The sequence below is a fragment of the Bacidia gigantensis genome (assembly GCF_019456465.1).
Source record: "Bacidia gigantensis strain McMullin 20006 chromosome Unknown contig_175, whole genome shotgun sequence".
NCBI classification, from domain to species: domain Eukaryota; kingdom Fungi; phylum Ascomycota; class Lecanoromycetes; order Lecanorales; family Ramalinaceae; genus Bacidia; species Bacidia gigantensis.
In genome coordinates this window covers 7985-28261 of record NW_025408595.1, presented here as the reverse complement: position 1 = coordinate 28261, position 20277 = coordinate 7985, and the positions used below count along the sequence as shown (strand labels likewise).

Sequence of the window (20277 nt, the reverse complement as noted above, 5' to 3'; positions counted from 1 at the left end):
ATGAAATTCCCACTCCACCTCGTCCTTTCCGCCACCATCCCCGCCCACGTCCTCGCCGACATTCTCATCGGCCAAGCCACTGCGCTCGACTGGAGCGGTACAGTCGGCTGTTTCTCCGCCGTGACCATCGGCATGGCCCCCGCGTCCGCCTTCACGTGCCACAACGTCGGCGAATTCGACTCTTCCGATGGTGTCATGGCTGGGCAAGATGACCCTGAGAGCGAAATGTTCGAGTTCAAATTGGAGGACAAGTTTTGCCATGCTGGCTGGGTGACGTTCACGCCGCTTAATGTAAGTCACGTCATCGAGAAACTGTGAGATGCTACCGAGGAGAGGAACGGGGGGCTAATGGAGGGGGGAGGGAATAGGGCGGTTACAAGGTTTCTACGGCGGCGGGTTTGGTCGATTCGGGATACTGTTTCAAAGATGACTCGGCTGCGACTAGCTGTCCTATCAGTCCGTATACTACGATTAATGCGATTAGTACGTGGCGCTGCTCGACTAATATCTGTAAGAATTTTAGTGGGAGTAGGAGGATGATGATGTCGAGGAATATCTTGGGGGAAAGGATTAGACGGTAAGCATTTGATGGTGAGGATGATGTCGCTATTGGGGTCTACCGGAGCGAGAGGATTTCTGATGTTGCTTTTACGTTATTGTCCGCGGGATGGAATTGGTCGTTTTGGTACTTTGGCGAATGAAATGATGGAGGAGGGGTGGTAGGTCTTTCTCATCTTAGAATTAGGTACGTGTAAAGTGTGGATCATAGCGGAGTTATGTCAGCTTGCCACTTCTACCTTTTTCACTGTCCTCCTTTTCTCCCAATGCGCTCATACATATGACGTCGCCTCACCTCTCTCCCTTTCCTTCTACGTCCTTAAAGGCCGGCGCCTAAGTAGCCTTGACGTAGTCCTCTGTTCACTTTCACATCCATCGATTTACAGTTTTATGCTGACGTGTTGCGATGGCATCGTGTCTTTCCGCGGCGGAGTGTTCGGCCGGCTTCTTTGCTAACATAATATCTTTGGAAGTAAGACACTTAGTCTTCACGTTCTTGTACGACACCAGTCTCATGACATCTACAATGAACGATACCTCACGAGTGTCAATCTAAACAATATTATATTGACACCTCAATCAGCCTGGTCTTGGCCAGCGTTCTGCCAAGAAATGTAGGGCTGAATAGTCAGCTGCCCTTGGCTATTTAACCCTGCTCACAACTCCTCAACTCCTCTTCTCCTCCACGAAATCTTACATCACGACCAAACCCATCAACATGCCAGGTCGCGCCGGCCGCAACCGCGCTCGCGATCCCTTCAACTACTGGAACAACACCGCTCCCACGAAACCCGAAGCACAAGCACTAGCTGCACGCCTAGGCTTGGACTTCCCTTCCAATTCTCCACATGGCTATCAGTGTGGTTTGGTGTATGCAATAACCCCCCCCCCCCCCCCCCGTCCTCCAAGAAACCCTTCGCGACATCATTTCTGTTCCTGCTAACAGGGAATTAGATATCCTATACGACGCCTCATCGTCACGGGTGAAGACTCGCCTGAAAATTACGCGATATTGCTGGGACCCTTGTGGGAGACCAAAGCGATGAACATCATCAAGGAGACCCGTATCGAGGTTCTGAAATGTCCACCTGTTGGTTCGCCTAGCTATAAAGTCGCGGGGTATGTTGATCAGGGCGCGCCGAGGTGGACTCCTAAGCGTGAGTCAAGATTTCAGTTGTTGCAAGAGGAGTGTGGTCCTCAGCTTCATCTTGTCCTCGTTGTCACTCCCGTTTCTTAAACTATCGATCTCTTTTGCAATATTGCGCGCGATTAATATAGCGCTATATGCGACCGCTAACGCAGTGATCTCCGTAGCTCCAACGCCCGAGGAAGAAGCACAGCTCGCCGAAGTCCGCTCGATGTCAGATGTCATCAATCAGCACATGGGCGAAAAGAAAAACGTTCAGAATAGTGATGTTAAGGATATGTTGACATCGATGGGTTCCGACTGGGGAAAGAATCTGGGTGCTTTTCAGAGCGCTATGAACGCGCGGAATCAGGGTGTTTAGATACGCTGATCGCCGTAGATCTAGCTATGATGAATGTGCCACCTATTCTAGGTGAATGAATCATCTTTGGCCATGAAGTGCACTCGCTCTGTTGCCACTTCACATGCGATATCAATTTGCTATTCTATCATCCGATTGCGTAACCAATGGCTGCTCTTTGCTTGCCGACAGGCTTTTGCATGCTATCCACGCTCCTAGCAGTAATGACACGCTCAACCACCCTCCCCCCACATCCCACCCACCTCAATAAAACGCAGCCCCAGGCGACGTGGTAGAAAGACTTGGCGCCCCTCCCCTCCCTCCACCTCCACCCCCAAACCCCGCCGAGAACTTCGCCACCTTAATCCCCGTACTCGCCACCCCTCCCACCCCTCCCATTCCCGTCCCTCCCATCCCCATTCCCGTCCCCATCCCACCCCCTTTCACACCCGCGCTCTTACTCCCCCCCACCCCAACCCCGGTTTCAAAAATCGCCCCACCCCTCCTCAACTCCTCCCTTCCCACCTTCCCCACCGTCCCCATCTCGGGATAGCTCGGCGCCGTCGTCGGCAACGCCATCAAAGATGCCTGATGCTTAGCATGATCATACTCCTGCACCGGCGGCGGGCGTTTGCGATAATTCACCTCCTTAATCCCGCCCCAGCCTATCGTGTAATGCATCTGCACATCAGGGTCTCTACCACTATACGTCGGGGGCGCCGTTTCCGGCAATTTCGCATCTCTGATCGCGTTCCCGCGCTTGAGAGTTTTGTATGTAGGGGATTGGGTTTGTGGGCCGTAAAGGACGCCCGGCGCCGTCGGCGGTGTCGTGTCAAAAGCCGTCAACGATGCTTGGTGCGCACTGTGGTCGTACGGCAGCGACGGCGGCGGCCGTTTTCGATAATTCACCTCCTTAATCCCGCCCCAGCCCGTCGTGTAATGCATTTGCACGTCTGGGTCGCGCCCGTCGTACGGCACCGGCACCTTCGCGGCTTTGTCGGGCTTGACCGCATTCCCACGCTTAAAAAGTTTAGAAAAGAAAGTGCCAATACTGCTGCCGGGCTTTACGGGCTGCGGCGCCAGCGTTTCTACTTCTTCCCCCACGGTGCCGGAAGGGTCACGAAAATTGATCGGGTCCGCGCCGCAGTAGAGGTACAGGTTCGTGCTGTCGATGGAACCGAGTGGGTCGGGGGACAGGAAGCGTGAGAGGGACGGGGAGTAGTACCTCAGACCGCAGTGGGAGAGGCCGGTTTCGGCGTCGCGGTCGTAGGAGGCGAAGCGGTGGTTTGAGGGAATGTCAGTCTCGGCGGTGGTGGTGGTGGTGGCTAGGAATGTGGAGATGCCGAAGGGGGAGTATTCTTCGTATGAGAGGATTTTACCGGTGTCGTCTGTTTCGAGGCCGCCGGGGAATTGATATCGCGCTAAAGGCGGGGAGGATGCGGGGGTTTTGCTGGTTTCGAGCAGTACGACGGCGCCGGCTGCTGAGAGGGTGTGTTTGTGTTTCTCGCGCTCGAGTTGGAGGGGTGAGGATGGAGAGGGAGAGGGGGTAAAGCTGCGTTGGATCTCGAGGTTGCCCAGGAAGAGTGTGTCCCGCATCACTTGTGGTTTGGAAGGGTCTGTAGAAGGGCGGGCGGTGGTTTTGCGGATTCGATTGCCGCTGCTGTTGTAGACGTACCATGTTGTCTCTGGAATGCTGTCTCGAATGGCTTGTTGGGTGGTGCTGCGTAAGAGGCCGTTCACATCCCATGTTAGAGTTGTGGGCCCGACTTTGGTCACGCAGCCTTGTTCGCCGGAGATCCCTTCGTAAGTATACGTTTCGGTGAGTCCAGCAATTTCTATGCGTGATAGGCGATTACTTGGTGTTGCGGCATCCAAAATGCTTTTCTCTTCATAAATCTGCTTCTTTTGCCATCCTGGGATTGCTGGGTCGTTTTGGATTTCATGATTGAGTAAAGCAAGATTATCTGCATCATCGTAGTCATAGATCTCTTGGTAATTTCGTAGTTGGCTACCTTCAACAGGTGCTTTTAGTACCTTCGGTTGTGTCGAAGGGCTGCGTGTAGCTTTTGCTTGGGTATCTACCCATTCACGGCCAGTAGCTCGTATCAGGCGCCCAAGTGGATCATATGTGTATTCTGAGATTGGCTTGACAACCTTGCCTGTAAGATACTGTAATTCTGCTGCTTTGTTCTCTACTTGCACCTTGCGGCCTTCGCAATCGTATTGAAAGCCGGTGTCTTGAAGTACTACTGCGCCTGACGCGAATTTACGTTGCATGAGATTCCCAGTGACTCTATCGTGAGAGAAGTCGGCAATGCAGCCGTTGCCATATTTGAAGGTACTAGTATCACCAAATTGTGTATATACAATTTGGGAGATATAATCCTTCGGCTGAGAATTAGGGCTTTTCCATCCGGCAGATATTTCTTGACTCATGCGATTGTACTCTCTGTAAGATGTGTTATCCTGGGAGTCAGTTTCTGAACGGACTCGATCGTGGGCATCGTACTCGATTGCGTTCTTGTACACTTCGGGAAGAAGTTCATTCTGGACAGACCAGTCGAGGGTGTTGCGATAGTCTGACGCGACTTCGAAGGATATTTGTGTGCAATTGGACTTGAAGTCGAATTCAAGATACTTCTGCACTCCAGCCTGGTCCAGACTGGTGACCAACTGACCCCATAGGTTACGCGCCGACGCATTCGTCTCTCCTTCGCCGTAAAGGTTCTTCACGGCGAGGATTTCGGGACCCAAATTCCTCTGAAAGACCTTAGTCAACCTACCAATCTCATCGTACTCGTATCGAAACCGAGTTTTGCGATTAGTCCAGGCAAAAATTGGCTGCCCCCGGAAATTGACGAGCTGGCACTTTTCGCCCGAGTCCATTGATTTTGTAAGCACGCATTGTCCATTGTAGTCATACTCATTGACTTCTGCAAGCCGCTGTCGTGCATCGGATTTGGATCGAAGGTTGCCCGCGCGATCATATTTGACGGTTGAGACAAGCTCCTGGCTGCCTAGCTTTTGAGAAGTGGCTATTGGTCTTCCAATAGCATCCGAATAGGTAGTGATTGGCTTGTCGCCATAGTCAGAGGACCTCTGGGCTGCCACTTTAGTGTTTTCATTTTTCATTTTCTCTTCAAACCAGGAGGGAGAGTAGGATTGTTCAGGTAGGAGTCGGATGTAAGGGCCAACAGTTGCGTCTTGCTTCGGGTCAATCTTGAGAGTGCGGCTTTCCGAGCGAGTCTGTACCTCCCAAGGGAGGGATCGAGTGAGGGACCAAGTATGATCTGGATGGAATATACCAATTTGTCTTTGGAGTGTATCAGTCAGGTAATGGGTGATGGCGCCAGCGATCTTTGTTGGTGGTATGAAAGCACAAGAATTGCCAAAAAATGGCGCAAAGTCCATGGTTGGCACTCCGCTGAGATCACAGATAGGAAAGATGACATTATGCCATGAGACACCACCACTGAACGTTCTAGAAATGGATGTTGCTTGATAAGGAGCTCCAGAGCCATCTAGATATGTCACAGCTACAGAAAGTTGCGCCTCCCCATTGCGAAAATGCTTATCTCTTGAGATATCTACCTTGAAGGCAGGAGTGACGTTGCCGCTAGTCGCTTGCGATGTCTGGGCGAAACGCTTCCGATCGACCACCGTAATACTACCTGCGTCACGAATGAACGCGCGAAGACCATCAAGATTACCAGCTTGCAAGAGACCAAGTATATCCGTGATAGGTCTACTGTATCCTACGAGACTATCACCTACTTGCTCACTACTCTTCCCCAATACGGCGAAGGCGATAGGCTCACCCAGACAATCATATATCGTCTGGCGCCGGTTTCCGTTTGCATTCTCAATTTGTCTCGGTAGCAGGCGATTGTAGTCGTAAAGAGTCTTCGATGAGTTCTTGACGGCATCTGTAATCTCAGTGGGAAGCAGCCAGTAAGTATCCCATTTGGTAGTAGAAACACTGTTCATAGCGTCGAGAGTGCGGATGGGGCGATAGAATGATGCTCGTGCGAGCGCCAGCTCATCTGCCTGTCCTGAGGATGTCGAGTACGATATCGTGCTCGACATGACCCACCAGCGGTCATCAGAGTCTAGATTAATATAACCAGATTTGGGGAGTACTTCCAAGCGCAACTTTCTGTCGAATTCGGTGTCTTCGCTTGGCACAATGGTTTTGAGAGAATTCTGATCCAGCGCTAAATCGTAGCTGCGATCGACTATCGAGAAAGCTTCCAATCTACCAATTGTAGGGACTGTTTTCAGCTCATTGTCTTTGAAAAACACACGAGACTCGGCGATCAAAGTTGAGCTGGCTGGATGGTCAGAAGCTTTCCCCAAGTTCGTCAATTTCACAGCTTTGCGATGGACAACTAAATCCGATACGATCTGCTCGGCTGCCACAAAGTCTTTGGGCGAATCTGACAGGTGGTAAGATCTAGATGAGCACACAAGGGGCGTGCGTAGGTTATCAAGATCATCAACTGAGTTCGTGTAATGTATCTCCTGACATCGTACAATGCTGGCCTGTTGGCTAAGAGCCACCTGAGAAGTATCCGTGGCTGTTGGAATCCGCCCATATGCTATCGTGACGGACAGTATCGGATCTCCATACTCATTGTACAGCGGCGAGATACTATGTTCAATGCGTGGTGGAATATCCGACTGTCCTTCGTAGTAGAAGTTTACGGTCTCTCTAGGCGCTGATGCGAACACTGCTGGTGATTTGTCGCCCGATTGCAACTTTCGCGACGTATAGCCAAATTCATGTACGGTCAAAGGTATGGGCGTCTGCTGTGTCGTATCATGTCCATAGATCTCTTCACGAAGTATGCTCCCGTTCAAAGCTCTGCTGGCCGATGGGGCGTCATTGCCATCTAGATCTTTTGGTATATGACAGGACGCTTGGTGCTGACGCTTGAAGGCGGTCCCAAGAAGTGCTTGAGGAGAATCAGAATTGGTGTAAAACCACGTCTTGGAGTGTTTTTCAGGCGTTGAAAAGGCTTTGCGCGACGAGATGGCTGGGAACGAATCTCGTATCCAGGTCTCTACCGCACCGAAACCACAGAATTCGCGCTCGGACATGTCGTAATACCCGTCATGGTATTCGTATCGCGTCTGTCTTGAGGTTGAAGTGATCTCGTCTATAATCGTAATTCTTTCCACACACTGAATGGGAAACGGGAGTGATCTTTTCCATTTGTTGCCTTTCAAATTGTCATTTAGGTAGTACGAAGTTGATGGCTTGTACTGAACGGTTGTCTTGAGACCGAAGCCATTCGTAATCGTGGAAAGTAAGTGAGGCTTGAGTCCTTTGGTCAAGTCAACGAAATGAAAGGTCGGCCTTCCAGTAGTCTGGCCACTGCCACACCAAACAAGACAGGAAGTCCCGTTACCCAGTAGATCCACTACAGACACAGAGTCTAAGGATTGGAGAAAGGGAAAGTTGGCTATTGCTTGCCCGCCGGCCCAGTCATTACCCGACTGATTAGCATACCAGATCGCGCCTCCCCTTTGAGGAAAGTATATGATATCGCAAGTACCAGAGCCATCTACATCAGCAAGTCGCATGCGCTCCGTGGTGAACCGATCAGCGAGATCGAATACGGGCGAATTCATCATAACGATCTCGTCCCCGAACCGACCGTACCCAAGATTTGGCCAATAGGAGATCAACCCATTGGAGATAGAGACTATGTCGGATAACCCATCACCAGTCATATCTGCGGTGGTGATCATATTTGAAGTGTCTTTCTCGCCCAGCAAAGCGATGCCGAAAGCCCCTGTCGCTCGCTGAGGAGGTCCAAATCCCTTCTTTCCTAAGGATGGAAGCCAGATGACTTGACTGTTGGTGACATCTAGGTGAACAATGTCAAGAAGGCTGTCGCCTGTGACGTCCATTCTGAAAGCAAAATCGTCTGCTGTGTTGACAACAGGCCACGAGGGGTAGTTTTGAAAGTGACCCCAGTCATTTGACGCTCCCCTCTCGTAATATCCTGGTTCTTGTAGGGAGGTAAGGTCCAGCTTTCCAGTTCCGTCAAGGTCTTGCAGTACCCAATCTGTGCCAGTGTTGGGTCTAGGGTTGATAACTTGGGGTCTTGAAAAGGAACCGCCACGAGCATCTCCTGATAATGCATTTTCATTTCGTTGATATTGCCAGCCATATGAATTTGACATGCTTAACAAACCAGGACTACCCTCTCCGTCAAAGTCTACCCAATCGACCTTTTCACTTGGGCGCTCGCCGGGCAGATTGTTAATCTTGGCAACATTCACGGTCATTGTCTCCAAAGTCTTCGTCAGCGGGGTTTCTTGGTAAGTGAATTGATATGGAGGCATAGCCAAACGTTCGTGGCCACCATCTGTCACAGTGTGTCCTTCAATTCTCACAGACATGAGCTTCGTGGCATGCTTTGACTCTTGATACCCCAACGAGACGGAGGAGACGAGACTCTCTGCTCGTCCAAGTGTGTCTGATTCGGGCATGAGGTGGAAATTGAGCAGTCGTCGGCACAAGCGCTGTGTTCGTAGCTCAAAGCCACTATTGAAACGCGAGAAGCAATCTCCTCTCAACGACCAAGGCTTTGAATCGGTAGTTTTGGGGTTGTCCTGGTCATGCTCACCGTAATCAAGGATTACCTGAAAGAGGTATTGCATTGGCTCGGTTGATACTTTCCATGTTTTCAGATCTCGATTTACGGCTCTGTTACCGTACTTGATGGACTTCAGGTACAACTTCGACCCATAAGCTGAAGCTCTGTCTCGTTGCGCCTTGGACATCTTGTTGTTAGGGTCCTCAAGCCCGGCACCGTCTTCAGGTTTGTATGTGAATTCCATGCAGTTGCCTGTGGCATCATAGACTTTGCTGCACAGCCATGAAAATGTTTTTGGCGGTGTCAGGTCTCCGTCCATAGCTTTACTGGCCACTCTAGAGAAGGCAGAGTCTCCATACACCGTCGTAGTATTGTCCCCTGTGATTGTACGCCAATACACATCTGACTTCTTCGTCTTATTACTCCATTGCTCGATTCTGAGATTCTGCGGATCTATTCGCGGCCTGAATCTCCGAACCGTCCAATCACTAGACGCGGGCGGCTGCTCATACTTACTCTCTGTAGGCACGAGGTCATCGTAGCCAGAGAGTACAAAAGTATCAGATTCTGCATATCGCGGGATTGTATTGGCAGTCTTGCGACTGATTTCTGACACTTGCACATTCCATCCGAGGCCAAAGGGGCCATTGCCTTGACCTGAACTGTACGACAGTGCCAGACTCGGCGTGGCGGCAGCGGAGCGCGAGGCAGAGGTCGGGACTGGGATAGAGAAGGACATGGAGCCGTTGAGCGGCGTTATCTGTGGCGATTGATTGAGAGCTTTCAGGGCGCCCCCACCCCCAATGGCCAGCGGCGCCGACGAGAGACCGCTCTTCCTTTCGGCGCTCTTCCCATTGTTATTGCGATTCGAGGTCTGCATGCGTTCAATACCCGACTTCCCCGATTGACCCGAAAGGCCATCGAGGCGTTTGGACAAGCTTGCCATGACAGCGGCAATTCACCAGAGCCAGGATATACCCTCATTGAGTTCCGAGGGTACCAGAGTCGGTATCAATGGCATCGATAGGCAGCCGTCGGTCTCTCCGACGATGAGGAAACATTCATCGTGAAGCATACTGAGAATCCTTTGGCCAGAGGTCATCAGCCAGCTGTCACCAACCATGGTCTAGAACCTCGAGCTATGACCAAATGATGCGATTGATTGGGGGGTAATGCATGACGGGACTAGCTTGTAAGGGGCCTCTCTAGTGCAACCCATTAGACCCATTAGTCACGCTCGCCTTTGAACTGTCATTGGTGCCTATCTAGACGCTAAGTTTGTAGGTGAAGCCCCCTAACGGCCGCCAAGACCTGCGCGACCCGCCCCCAATGCTTACCTCGCTAAAGCATTTCTGCCATGAAGCTTGACGGATGGAAGTAAAGTGTTATACAGTCAAATAAGTATGCCAAGAGACATATGATGGTTTGCACAGTCCTTGAGATCACCATTGGGTATGGTGTGTTGGTACATGCTGTGAGAGGGTCCGCTGCAGGTCATTTCCCTGCCCCCCCGGGAGGATTGCGCCAAGGAGAACAAGCCTCTGGCGTGGCTGACAGCTAACGGCGTCGACGAGGGTCTGGACCAAATGTGGCTTCCGGCGGAGGATCCGTCCCCTGCTAGCTCCGCCTATCTCTTCACGCTATCCCACTTTCTCGTGCCGTTCTTTCCCCTTTGGTCACATCGATAACGCTTTGGGAGGGAGAATTTTAGTAGGCGAATCTTTCAGCAACGATGGCGGGACACAAGCTTTGCTCGGCGGCAGATAAGCAACAAGGGGAAGGACTGAGAGAGGCCATGAACCCGCCCCTCATCTCTCAGCGTCTGCAACGGTCCTTTCCGCATGCAGAGGGTGATTATCGCATCTTGATACCTCTCAGTGACACCCTGAGTGGTGAACGCGACGCTGAACACGTCGAGCTCGACGACTTGATGCCGTAGAAATGGTCAGGGAAGACCTATCTTGTGAAGACTTCAACAGCTAACAGTTCAGGCCGGGCCAGACACTCCCGCTGCGACACCGCAGCCAACTCAGCCTCCTGCAAATGCAGCGAACCCAACGCCAGCGCCGTCTGCGCCGAAACCCGAGGATGCTATCGTGAATGCCGTCGTTGAAGTCTTTAAAAGCGACGTCCCACTGAGCGATGCCTTGGTCGCAGGTTTGCGCAAGGGACAAACGTTGAGCACCACAGTAGATCAGATCGTGAGCTCGACCCCGACCTCGACTACATGGTCGAGTGCCGTGTGGAAAGCTACGTCCGCCAGGACCTTCGATAGGTTCGCAAAGTCCGATAATCGATTGCTGCCTTTTCTACTGCGTCAGGCCGTCGCAGCCGATTTATCGGTAGCAGATGTAGCAATCAAGTTTTACACCCTATCGCAGGGAGGAAAGGCTGCATCTAGCGAGAATGAGACCTCATTTCAATCGAATTTGTTCATCGCCGAAACTGCAGCATGTCTCGCTGGCTTGATTGATCGCAACGAAATCCCTGCAGAACAGAATCTCAAGGCCGGCCTTCTCGCACTTCTCGAAGCCGCGAGTCAGAAAGGGACCAGCTTCCCCAGAATTCGGGCTACAACTTTGCTGGATTCTGGGTCAGTGAGTGTGAACATCGATATTCGCTCCTCGGTAGTCGAATCCTTTGAAGACATCCAAAGACTGGCGAATCTCGTCCGACTCCCACATCAGATCGCGCCTCTTCTCAGGGCGAAATATAAATCGGCATATTCCATTGCGCAGACTCCTGTCGCGACATTTATACAGGCTGTGACAACTGCTGGCCTGCCTATCGACGACGCACGGCGAGTCCATGATTTTGCAACTACAATCGAGATACGTAATGAACAAGCTTGGGCCGGCGCCTTACAAGATCGTAATGACTCGCTCATGCTGCCGGCTGCTCCAACTACAGCCCCGGCACCAAACCCTCCTACTATACGAGCCGACCCTAATGATAAGACCATCAATCTGACTAACCTCTTCAACGACATGGACAGTATTGAATGCGCTGACTGCTCCTCAGTAACAAGCCCTTCAGCCTATTTTGTCGATCTTCTCCGATTTCTGCAAGAGACTAAAGAAGATATGAAAGCCCTAGCTTCCCCGTCTTTGTTCGCCTTACTCATAAAGCGCCGTCCCGACCTGCGGTATCTTCAGCTTTCATGCGCAAACACGAACAATACCATACCCTACCTGGATCTAGTCAATGAGTTGCTGGAATACTTTGTCCTCAATGTCAATGGTAAAGTCCCGAACATGGAGGATGAATTTGCCAAATTCAATAGCCAGGCCAAAGACAGTGGCAAAGTAGACTCACAGCAGCCGCAAAACTTGAACAGAGATGTATACCAGAACCATATCCTGCGCCAGACTTACCCATTTCCCCAATTGCCCTACAATCACAATATTGATACAGCTCGAGTCATACTAGAGGCTTTGGGGACTACCAGGGAGACAGTCTTGACCATTTTCGGTACTGATGAGGCAAGCATAACTAATGTCAGCCCCTGGAAGCGCGAAAGGTATACAGCACTTGAGAGAAGCAGGGTTGCCACTGAGAAGCGGATTGCCACTTCTCGAGCCATTGCTACCGAAAGCCTAGGACTTATTGATGAAGACTTCTTCGCGATCACTGGTGAGGGTCTGGAATCGATCGCTCTCTTTCGAGCATATTGGGGAGGTACTCAAGATGTCTCCTATGACAAATACAGATCCTTCTTTGATCCTAAATGGACCGAGAATCTGACGCCTGCTGGGTACTGGGGCTATCGTCAAGATGGACAGAACAGTCCTCTGACCCTAATGTTGGACGACAAAAACGGGACCGGGCTCACTTTCATCAAACGGCAGCTCCTGCCTCGTAGTGGCTTACTATTGGCAGAGCTATTGGAGATCCTTGGGACACAATTCATTGCAAGACGTTTGACCATTGTGGCCGAAACACCTGATGGAGCATTTACGGATGAGATCGATAACATGAGGCTGAAGACTACTTCCTTAGTTGACCCGACGTCCAACAAGCTCACGGAATCTATTTGCAATGACCTTCAAGCTTTCATCAGACTGCGGAAGCGAACGGGAATCGCAACCACAGAGCTCGACAGTATCATTTCTAGCTCAATACGAGCTGACTATATCCCCTCAAACAACTTTTCGATTACGCCCAAGGCCATTGAAGACTTGGCAGCAGCGAGACAACTGTCTGTTCTTGCGAGTCTAAGCTTATCAGAACTCCAACCCTTGTGGAGTACGATGGATACAAATGGCCCAAAGAGTTTGTATGCTCGATTGTTCTACAGCACGCGATTGACCGCACAGGATCCAGTCTTCAGTGTGTTGGGCAAAGGAGAGACACCTGCGCAGCTGAAGATCTCTGAGCATCGCACTGTGATCATGAGCGCTCTTGGTCTCAACGACAAAGACTTGGACAATCTCATTGACGCAGCCGGGCTGAAACCAGCTGACAATCTTTCAATAAAAACGATTTCTCTGCTCTACCGAGTCAATATTCTCCGTTCGATTTTCGGCGTAAAGATTACCGACTGTTCTCAGCTGTATTCGATCACTTCAAGCTCTCTAGACTCCATCTGCCAAGGACCTCAGCAGACTTTACAATATCTGAAGCAGTGGCAAGAGATCATTGCCACAGGCCTGACGACAGAAGATCTGAATCAGATCATACCAACTAAGAGTTATACACCACCACAAGACCCAATGATCAGCTTCTCCGTCAGACTGAGTACAGGATTGGCTGCTGTCGAAAGAACGTATCCTTTACGAAAGGATGAGGCAACGGGCTTTGAAGAAGTCCAGAAAGCTGTCGCTTTAGTTTTTGAATCTTCAGTTGTGCCCACTGTCATGGGTTTCATAGAAGGTTTGTTTGATGAGTTCTAGAAAGGTTGAATACCAGCACTAATGTTGAGCAGGAACATCGACCATTAGCTACGACGTAAAGTCTCTCAAGGCATCTTCACTTGCCACGATCATTCCTGCGCGACTAACTTTTGACTCTGGTAAAGCGCCGGGTGAGGGTCGCTTGAACCTTACTGGTCTTCTGGATACAAGGGAAACAAAACTGTTGTTGGACTTCACCTCTGAGGAGCCGGAATTGAAAAAGGCCGTTGCATACATGACCGATGCCTCAAGAAAGACTTTCGATCTGATCAGACTTCGATTACAGATCCCAGAAGCAGACGCCGAGAGAACATTTGCCACAGATCCATTGGATGAGGAAGCTAGGAAAACGCGTCGACTCCTCGTTCTGTCTTTCTGTATCCCGGTGCTGAGGTATCAGCTTGCACGCCAGCTGGTTCTTGACTTGCTAGCAGCAGAATTCAGTGGGGTCGATCCAGCTGCTTTACTTATCATCGTAACAGCAGTGATCAAGACCACCGGGGAAGGCGCGACTCAGATTACTGCACTTGACTCACTTCGCGGCTTATGTGATCTCCAACCCGATGAGAAGGCTTTCTCAGGCTACTTCATACCCCCGACAACTAACGCCTACGTATTTGTCTCTAAGTCACTGACATCAAAGTTGGCTGTCGATGGCCAGATGATAACACCCGAGAATGTCGGCGGGGAACGGAAATTTACGACTTCACGTTTGTTGAATGGCAGATCCTACAGATTCTCGTACACAGGAAATCTTGCCAAGGAGATGCGCTTCATGCCAAAAGACGGCCTCGTTCAGCTTACTCTTCCACTCGAAAGCCTTCTCGACGAGAGAATTGTCACAGCAGTTCAATCGATCTACCGAAGCCTTGTCGCAACGACAAGACTGTCTCAAGTCTTCAAGATGACAGCGGAAGAAATTCAGTACTTCCACCGTGGGAAGAACATACCGTTAACATACGATTTTAATGATATGTCTTTCCGGGGTCTGCGAGACCTTGTCACGTATTACAACCTGCGGCAAAGCATAAGTCCTACGTCCAGCGATGTCAAATCAAACCTTCTTTCTCTTTTTGCTTTTTGCAAAGACAACATACAGACCAACGATCCTCGTACTATCGACCAACTATATGAAAAAATCTCAGGCGCAACTGGCTGGCCACTGAAAATCGTTCAACAGATCATGGTACAAAAATACTCGAACAAAACCCTGGACTGGCGCATCGCACTTTTCAGAGGATTTGAGGAGCTGAAGAGTCTTCAGGACGTCATCTCACTCTCTCAGCGACTAACAAGTATTCTCCCCTCACTTGAGATATCGACGATGTTTGGTCTTGCTACTCGTAAATCCTTTACAAGACTGAATCCCCATCTCTATGAGTCTCTGTCCGCGGAGAAGCTAAGACTTGCGACAATGTCCGTAATAGACCAAAACGAAGTACTGCGACCTGCTATCGATACTCTTCGGGAACATCGGAGAACGGCTCTTCTGGCATATATCCTTAACCATCCTGCAGTCAAGAAACTTGGCATCATTAATGAAGACTCCTTGTTTGAGTACCTTTTGATAGACGTTCAAATGGGACCACAATTACTCACTTCCCGTATGAAACAAGCCATTTCGACCATCCATCTCTTTGTACAACGTTGTCTTCTTGGACTAGAGATCTGGAATCTCAGTGGCCCAGATCCTAATGCTCCAAAACTCAAAGTCCGTAGCGATATAGTCTCAAAGGTCCGCTGGTCATACCTATCTCAATACACACTATGGGAAGCCAACCGGAAGATCTTCCTCTACCCTGAAAACTGGATTGATCCAGTGTTGCGCGACAACAAAACTGACGTATTCAAACAATTCGAGACGTCTTTACAGAGCAATAACCTTGATAAGGACTCCATCTTCCAGGCCGTCAAATCGTACGTCTATGAGGTCAATGAGCTGGCGCATCTCGAGTATCAGACGTATATCTGGGAATTCGTCGATGATAGCGTGAACAAGTACCACTTCTTTGCTCGCACCAAACATGAGCCATATGAGTACTATTATCGAATGTTTAAATATACCAAGCTCGGAGCTCGATGGATCAGTCGGTGGGACTCATGGATGAAAATCGATATCGATATTGTATCTCAAGATGCCGACTTCGACGGCTCTACGATTCCAGGCAAAGGCGCTTTCCTGGTCCCTGCGATCCAAAAAGGCCGCCTTTACCTCTTCCTCCCTCAGGTCGTGATAAAGACCAGTCCCGTCGCTGCGCCGACTCCGGTAGCTATGAAAGGAATGTGGAACGAGCCCAAGAACGACCCACTGCAGAGGCAATATTGGGAGATCAGACTGGCATGGACCGAGCTGCGCAACCAAAAATGGACGCCAAAACAGATGTCTCAGGAAGCTTTGAAGATCAGTAGTCTTCGACAACCCATAGGAAATTACATCCTCCCTCCTCTGGCAAGTATACGCTTCTGGGCGACCAGACTTGATAATACTACACCGAATGCAGCCACAGATGATACCCTAATCATCGCTATCGAATCGTGGTACGAAGCGCGGCGAGAGGTCATCGGGAACCTTCCAGTCAGAACTGACCTGGGCGAGAAACGAGCATTTGAATACAATTTCCCAATCACGAAACCATCGAGTCGGTGGGGACTAGGCGCTTTTAAGATAATCGGATCGGAGGTCACCGTTTCCGACTACGATCCCCCCAACAATCTGTTCGTTTGCTCTTACTTCTATAAAGTTTCGGCCAAGGTAGGAACCGCTCCACAAGACAAGGTGGGCTTGGCTCGCTATTTCCCTAACTATCGGGACGTTTATGACAAAACTGTTCCTCCGAACACTGGTGGGTTTCAGGGCAATATACCAATTCTGCTAGCCCTGCCTAACGATGTCAAAACGGACAATGAAAACTTCAGCTGGACAATGTCTATGAACGTCTCATGGTCGCGTGTACCAACAGCGCTTCTCATGGAGCAATGGGTCTCGGGCAAATCGCAGACTATCTTCTCTGTGTTTACTAAGCCCGCTGATGAGAAGGTTATCGCCGAAGATCACCTTCAAATCTCACATCCTTACGCGTTCGACCTAATGGAAAGATCAACCCGCGCTGACGACATATATCCTATCTATCAATTCCTTAGTAGCGTAAAAGCCCCAGCTTCAGGTGATAAGAATCTCAATGCATATCATGCTTATGGTGCGCTGGATCCCAAAGCTGCAAAAGTCGTTGAATACGCGGAGCAGGCTTGTGCACAATCCTTGTACGTATGGGAGCTCAGCCTTCACATTGTGATGCTACTGATGGAGAAACTTCTTTCTACTCAACAATTCGAACTCGCGCTGGACATTGCACGTCTAGTGTTTGATCCCAGGGAAGAGGGTGATAGCTTGCAGAGATGCTGGAAGTTCTTTCCGTTCAAGAATCCGGAGATGGCGAAAATGGGCACAGTAAAAGAGTCTCTGAGTAATAAGCCAGGGGATGCCGGCAATGAAGCCCTTATCCAGTGGAAGGAGAATCCGTTCTCTCCTCATGCTGTAGCACGAGGTCGACCCATGGCGTACATGAAAAGAATTGTCATGAAATACATCGAGATTCTCATTGCGAATGGAGACGATTTCTTTCGTCGCAATACTTTGGAGAGCATACCCCTGGCCATTCAAAGATACGCAGAAGCATCGCAATTGTTTGGACCCCGGCCTCGCAAAATCCCTCCCTTAGGATCAAAAACTGCTCAGACATTCGCGCAACTTGACAAGTCTTTCAACAGCTTCTCCAATGCTGCAGTCAAGATGGAACTGGAGTTCCCCTACACTTGCGATCCCCGGAATCGTGGAGCAACGAATGCGGCAACCGCCTTGGCCAAAGGACAAAAGCCAAATCCTTTCATGGGCTTTGCAAAGACGACGTACTTTTGTGTTCCCGCAAATCCAAAGATGATGGAACTTCGCGACTTGATAGATGACCGGTTATTAAAGATCAGGAATTCTATGGACATCAATGGCAAGGCTCGAAGTCTCCAGCTCTGGGAGCCGCCAATAGACGCTGGTGTCTTAGTCCAAGCCCAAGCGGCGGGAATCAGCTCGTCATTGCTGCTGACTGACCTGGATGCCCCAATGCCTAACTATCGGTTCTTGTATCTTCTCCAAAAAGCTTTCGAACTTTGTGCAGAGCTGAAGAGTATGGGCGAGTCTTTCTTAGCAGCAAAGGAAAAGCGGGACGCTGAAGCTTTCAGCCTCCTCACTGCAAGGCAAGCCGTGGTCTCTGAAACAATGCTGATAGACGTCAAGCTACTGCAGAAGACCGAGGCGGAAAAGAGCATTGCTGTATTGGAAGAGACGAGAAAGTCTCATGAGATGCGGCTGTCATACCATCTTGAACTGACTGGTGAATCCCTGAGCAAAGTGCCTAACGAGCGGACGGCCTGGCAAGATCTGCAGCAAGCGATTGACAAGCCGAGCAGCGACGATCTACGCATGAGTTCATATGAAAAAACTGAAATGAACAAAGCGGACAGTGCCGCTGATCTGACCGAGAAAGCCTCTGTCATGGATGCGATTGCGGCTGGTCTGATGGCGCTGCCAAATCTTACTACCACCGTCCAACCAATGGGCGTAGGAATGATGATGAAGATCGATGCCGAGAATATCGCGAAATTCATGCAAGGCACAGCAGTGGTGTTGAAGCTGAAAGCAGAAATGGACTCCTTCGATAGTCAGCGCGCCGCTCGAAAAGCTACTCTCATCAGGCAACTTCAGGAGAGGCGGCTCCAGGCCAACCTCGCAGGCCACGATATCAAATCGCTTGACAAAGAACTCGAAGTCTCTCGCGTACGGCTGGCATTGTGCAATAAAGACATTGAAGTGCAGAAGAAACAAGCCGAGCAAGCTAAGGAGGTGCAGACTTTCTACCAGAGCAAATATACGAATGAGAAGTTGTATACTTGGATGGAAAACACGATTCGCTCCGCTTATTACGACACATACCTCGCCGCAATGCAGATCGCCAAAAAAGCCGAGAAGTCCTTCCTGTTTGAACACCCCCTCCACCGCAATCGTACATCACATCTCGCCCAAACAGGCTTCTGGGATAGCGGCCGCGACGGCCTCCTGTCGGCCCACAACCTCTACCTCAGTCTGAAGAGACTAGAAGCCACCTACCACGAGAAACGCTCTCACGACTTTGAACTCGTGAAGAACGTGTCGTTACGACAGATCTCGCCCGCTGCGCTACTTACCCTCCGCGAAACTGGCAAAGCAGAATTCACCTTGCCCGAGGTGCTGTTCGACATGGACTTCCCAGGCCATTTCATGCGGCGAATAAAGACCGTATCCGTCTCCATGCCATGCCTCATCGGGCCCTACTGCGGCACGAACTGCACAGTAACACTCCTAGAGCACCGAACGCGCGTGTCGGGGAAGAAAGGGGACAACTACGACGATCAGGGCCGCGAGGATACCCGCTTCAGGACCGATCGCGTGCCTATCTCCTGCATAGCCATCAGCTCCGGCCAATCCGACACCGGCACCTTCGAGCTCAACATCAACGACGAGCGCTACCTCCCCTTCGAAGGCGCCGGCGTCATCAGTAAATGGCGCCTCGAGTTCCCCAGCGAGATCCGCCAGTTCGATTACGATACCATTTCCGACGTCATATTGCATGTGCGCTACACGAGCATCGCGGGCGGGTCCGCGCTGCAGAAGGCGGCGAACGCGAGCGTTAAAGGCTATTTGAAGACCGTTAGTGAGCTCGATTTGGATAAAGGCGGCGTCAGCGTCCTGTTGGATTTGAAAAACGATTTTCCGAATGAGTGGTTCAATTTTGCGAGTATTGGGGAGCCGTTCGCCTTGGCGGGGCTGAGGGATAGACTGCCTTTCTGGACTAGAGCCGCGACGAATGTTGTGGTCAAATCGGTGTATCTTATTGTTAGTAGTGCGCCCATCGCCAATGACGCTGGCGTGGAGACGAGGCCGGACTTGGTGAATTTGGTGGAGGGGGAGAAAATGAAGTTTGAGGCCCCCTCCAGCGAGGCGAGATTGAAGAAGAGTGAGGTTATTCCTATGCCGGGAGTGGGGAAGGGGATGGGCGTTTTTGAGGTGGAGAAGGTCGCGGGCAAGGTGGATAGGAATTGGAAATTGAAGTTTAGAGTGCAGGAGAAGAGGGTTAGGGATGGCTTGGGGGGGTTGTGGGCGGTTGTGAGGTATGCGGCTGAGTATAAAGTGTGAGGAGAGGATGTGCTTCTTGGAGTCGTGAGACGGGAGAGAGATATATGGAGCGTGGTCGCACAATATGGCATGTCAAGCAGGAAGGTGGCTTTTATCGTTAACATAATGTGCAACTTGTTATCCATGGTTACAAGGACCTTTTTCTTAGGCCTCTGAATAGGAACTTTGGCACCTCCTGTTCCGTCAGTCTTAAGGTCGTTTCTGTCAATCAGGCGTTTCTTTAAATACCAACTCACTGCGTATGTGCCTAGGTATTAATAGATTGTGTTGCTACGACAGTAGGGTGCTTAGCCAGCCCGGGGCTGCTGCCTAGCTTTGCTCACGAAAGATACAGTCATTGGCTAGCGTCGATACTTGAGCAGCGGAAGTACTTGACGGGGAGTGCGTGAGAGCTATACGGAAGAATTAAGAGAGAATGAAAAAGGAGTTGTAGCCAAATCTAATCACTAGAGTCTCCGGAATTAGGTTTGTTTTCTGCTTATTCCAACTACTAAACCCTTAACAAACCT

At 50.5% G+C, this 20277-nt stretch overlaps 4 protein-coding genes across 4 annotated transcripts; 3 read left to right on the top strand and 1 right to left on the bottom strand.

The window, feature by feature from the left end:
- KY384_002835 (uncharacterized protein) lies at positions 1-532 on the top strand (the record flags this gene model as incomplete). Its single annotated transcript, XM_044811357.1, has 2 exons — positions 1-291; positions 524-532. The coding sequence occupies 2 exons, from the start codon at positions 1-3 to the stop codon at positions 530-532; spliced, it is 300 nt and encodes a 99-aa protein (XP_044671633.1).
- A 744-nt stretch (positions 533-1276) lies between these two features.
- Positions 1277-2066, top strand: KY384_002834 (uncharacterized protein; the record flags this gene model as incomplete). The annotated part of the gene is made up of 3 exons (XM_044811356.1): positions 1277-1428; positions 1513-1715; positions 1837-2066. 3 exons carry the CDS (start codon positions 1277-1279, stop codon positions 2064-2066), a joined length of 585 nt encoding a protein of 194 aa, XP_044671632.1.
- A 243-nt stretch (positions 2067-2309) lies between these two features.
- KY384_002833 (uncharacterized protein) lies at positions 2310-9599 on the bottom strand (the record flags this gene model as incomplete). Its single annotated transcript, XM_044811355.1, has 1 exon — positions 2310-9599. The coding sequence occupies one exon, from the start codon at positions 9597-9599 to the stop codon at positions 2310-2312; it is 7290 nt and encodes a 2429-aa protein (XP_044671631.1).
- Positions 9600-10385: 786 nt separating this feature from the next.
- Positions 10386-19768, top strand: KY384_002832 (uncharacterized protein; the record flags this gene model as incomplete). Its single annotated transcript, XM_044811354.1, has 3 exons — positions 10386-10503; positions 10640-13525; positions 13578-19768. 3 exons carry the CDS (start codon positions 10386-10388, stop codon positions 19766-19768), a joined length of 9195 nt encoding a protein of 3064 aa, XP_044671630.1.
- Between the last annotated feature and the right edge of the window lie 509 nt (positions 19769-20277).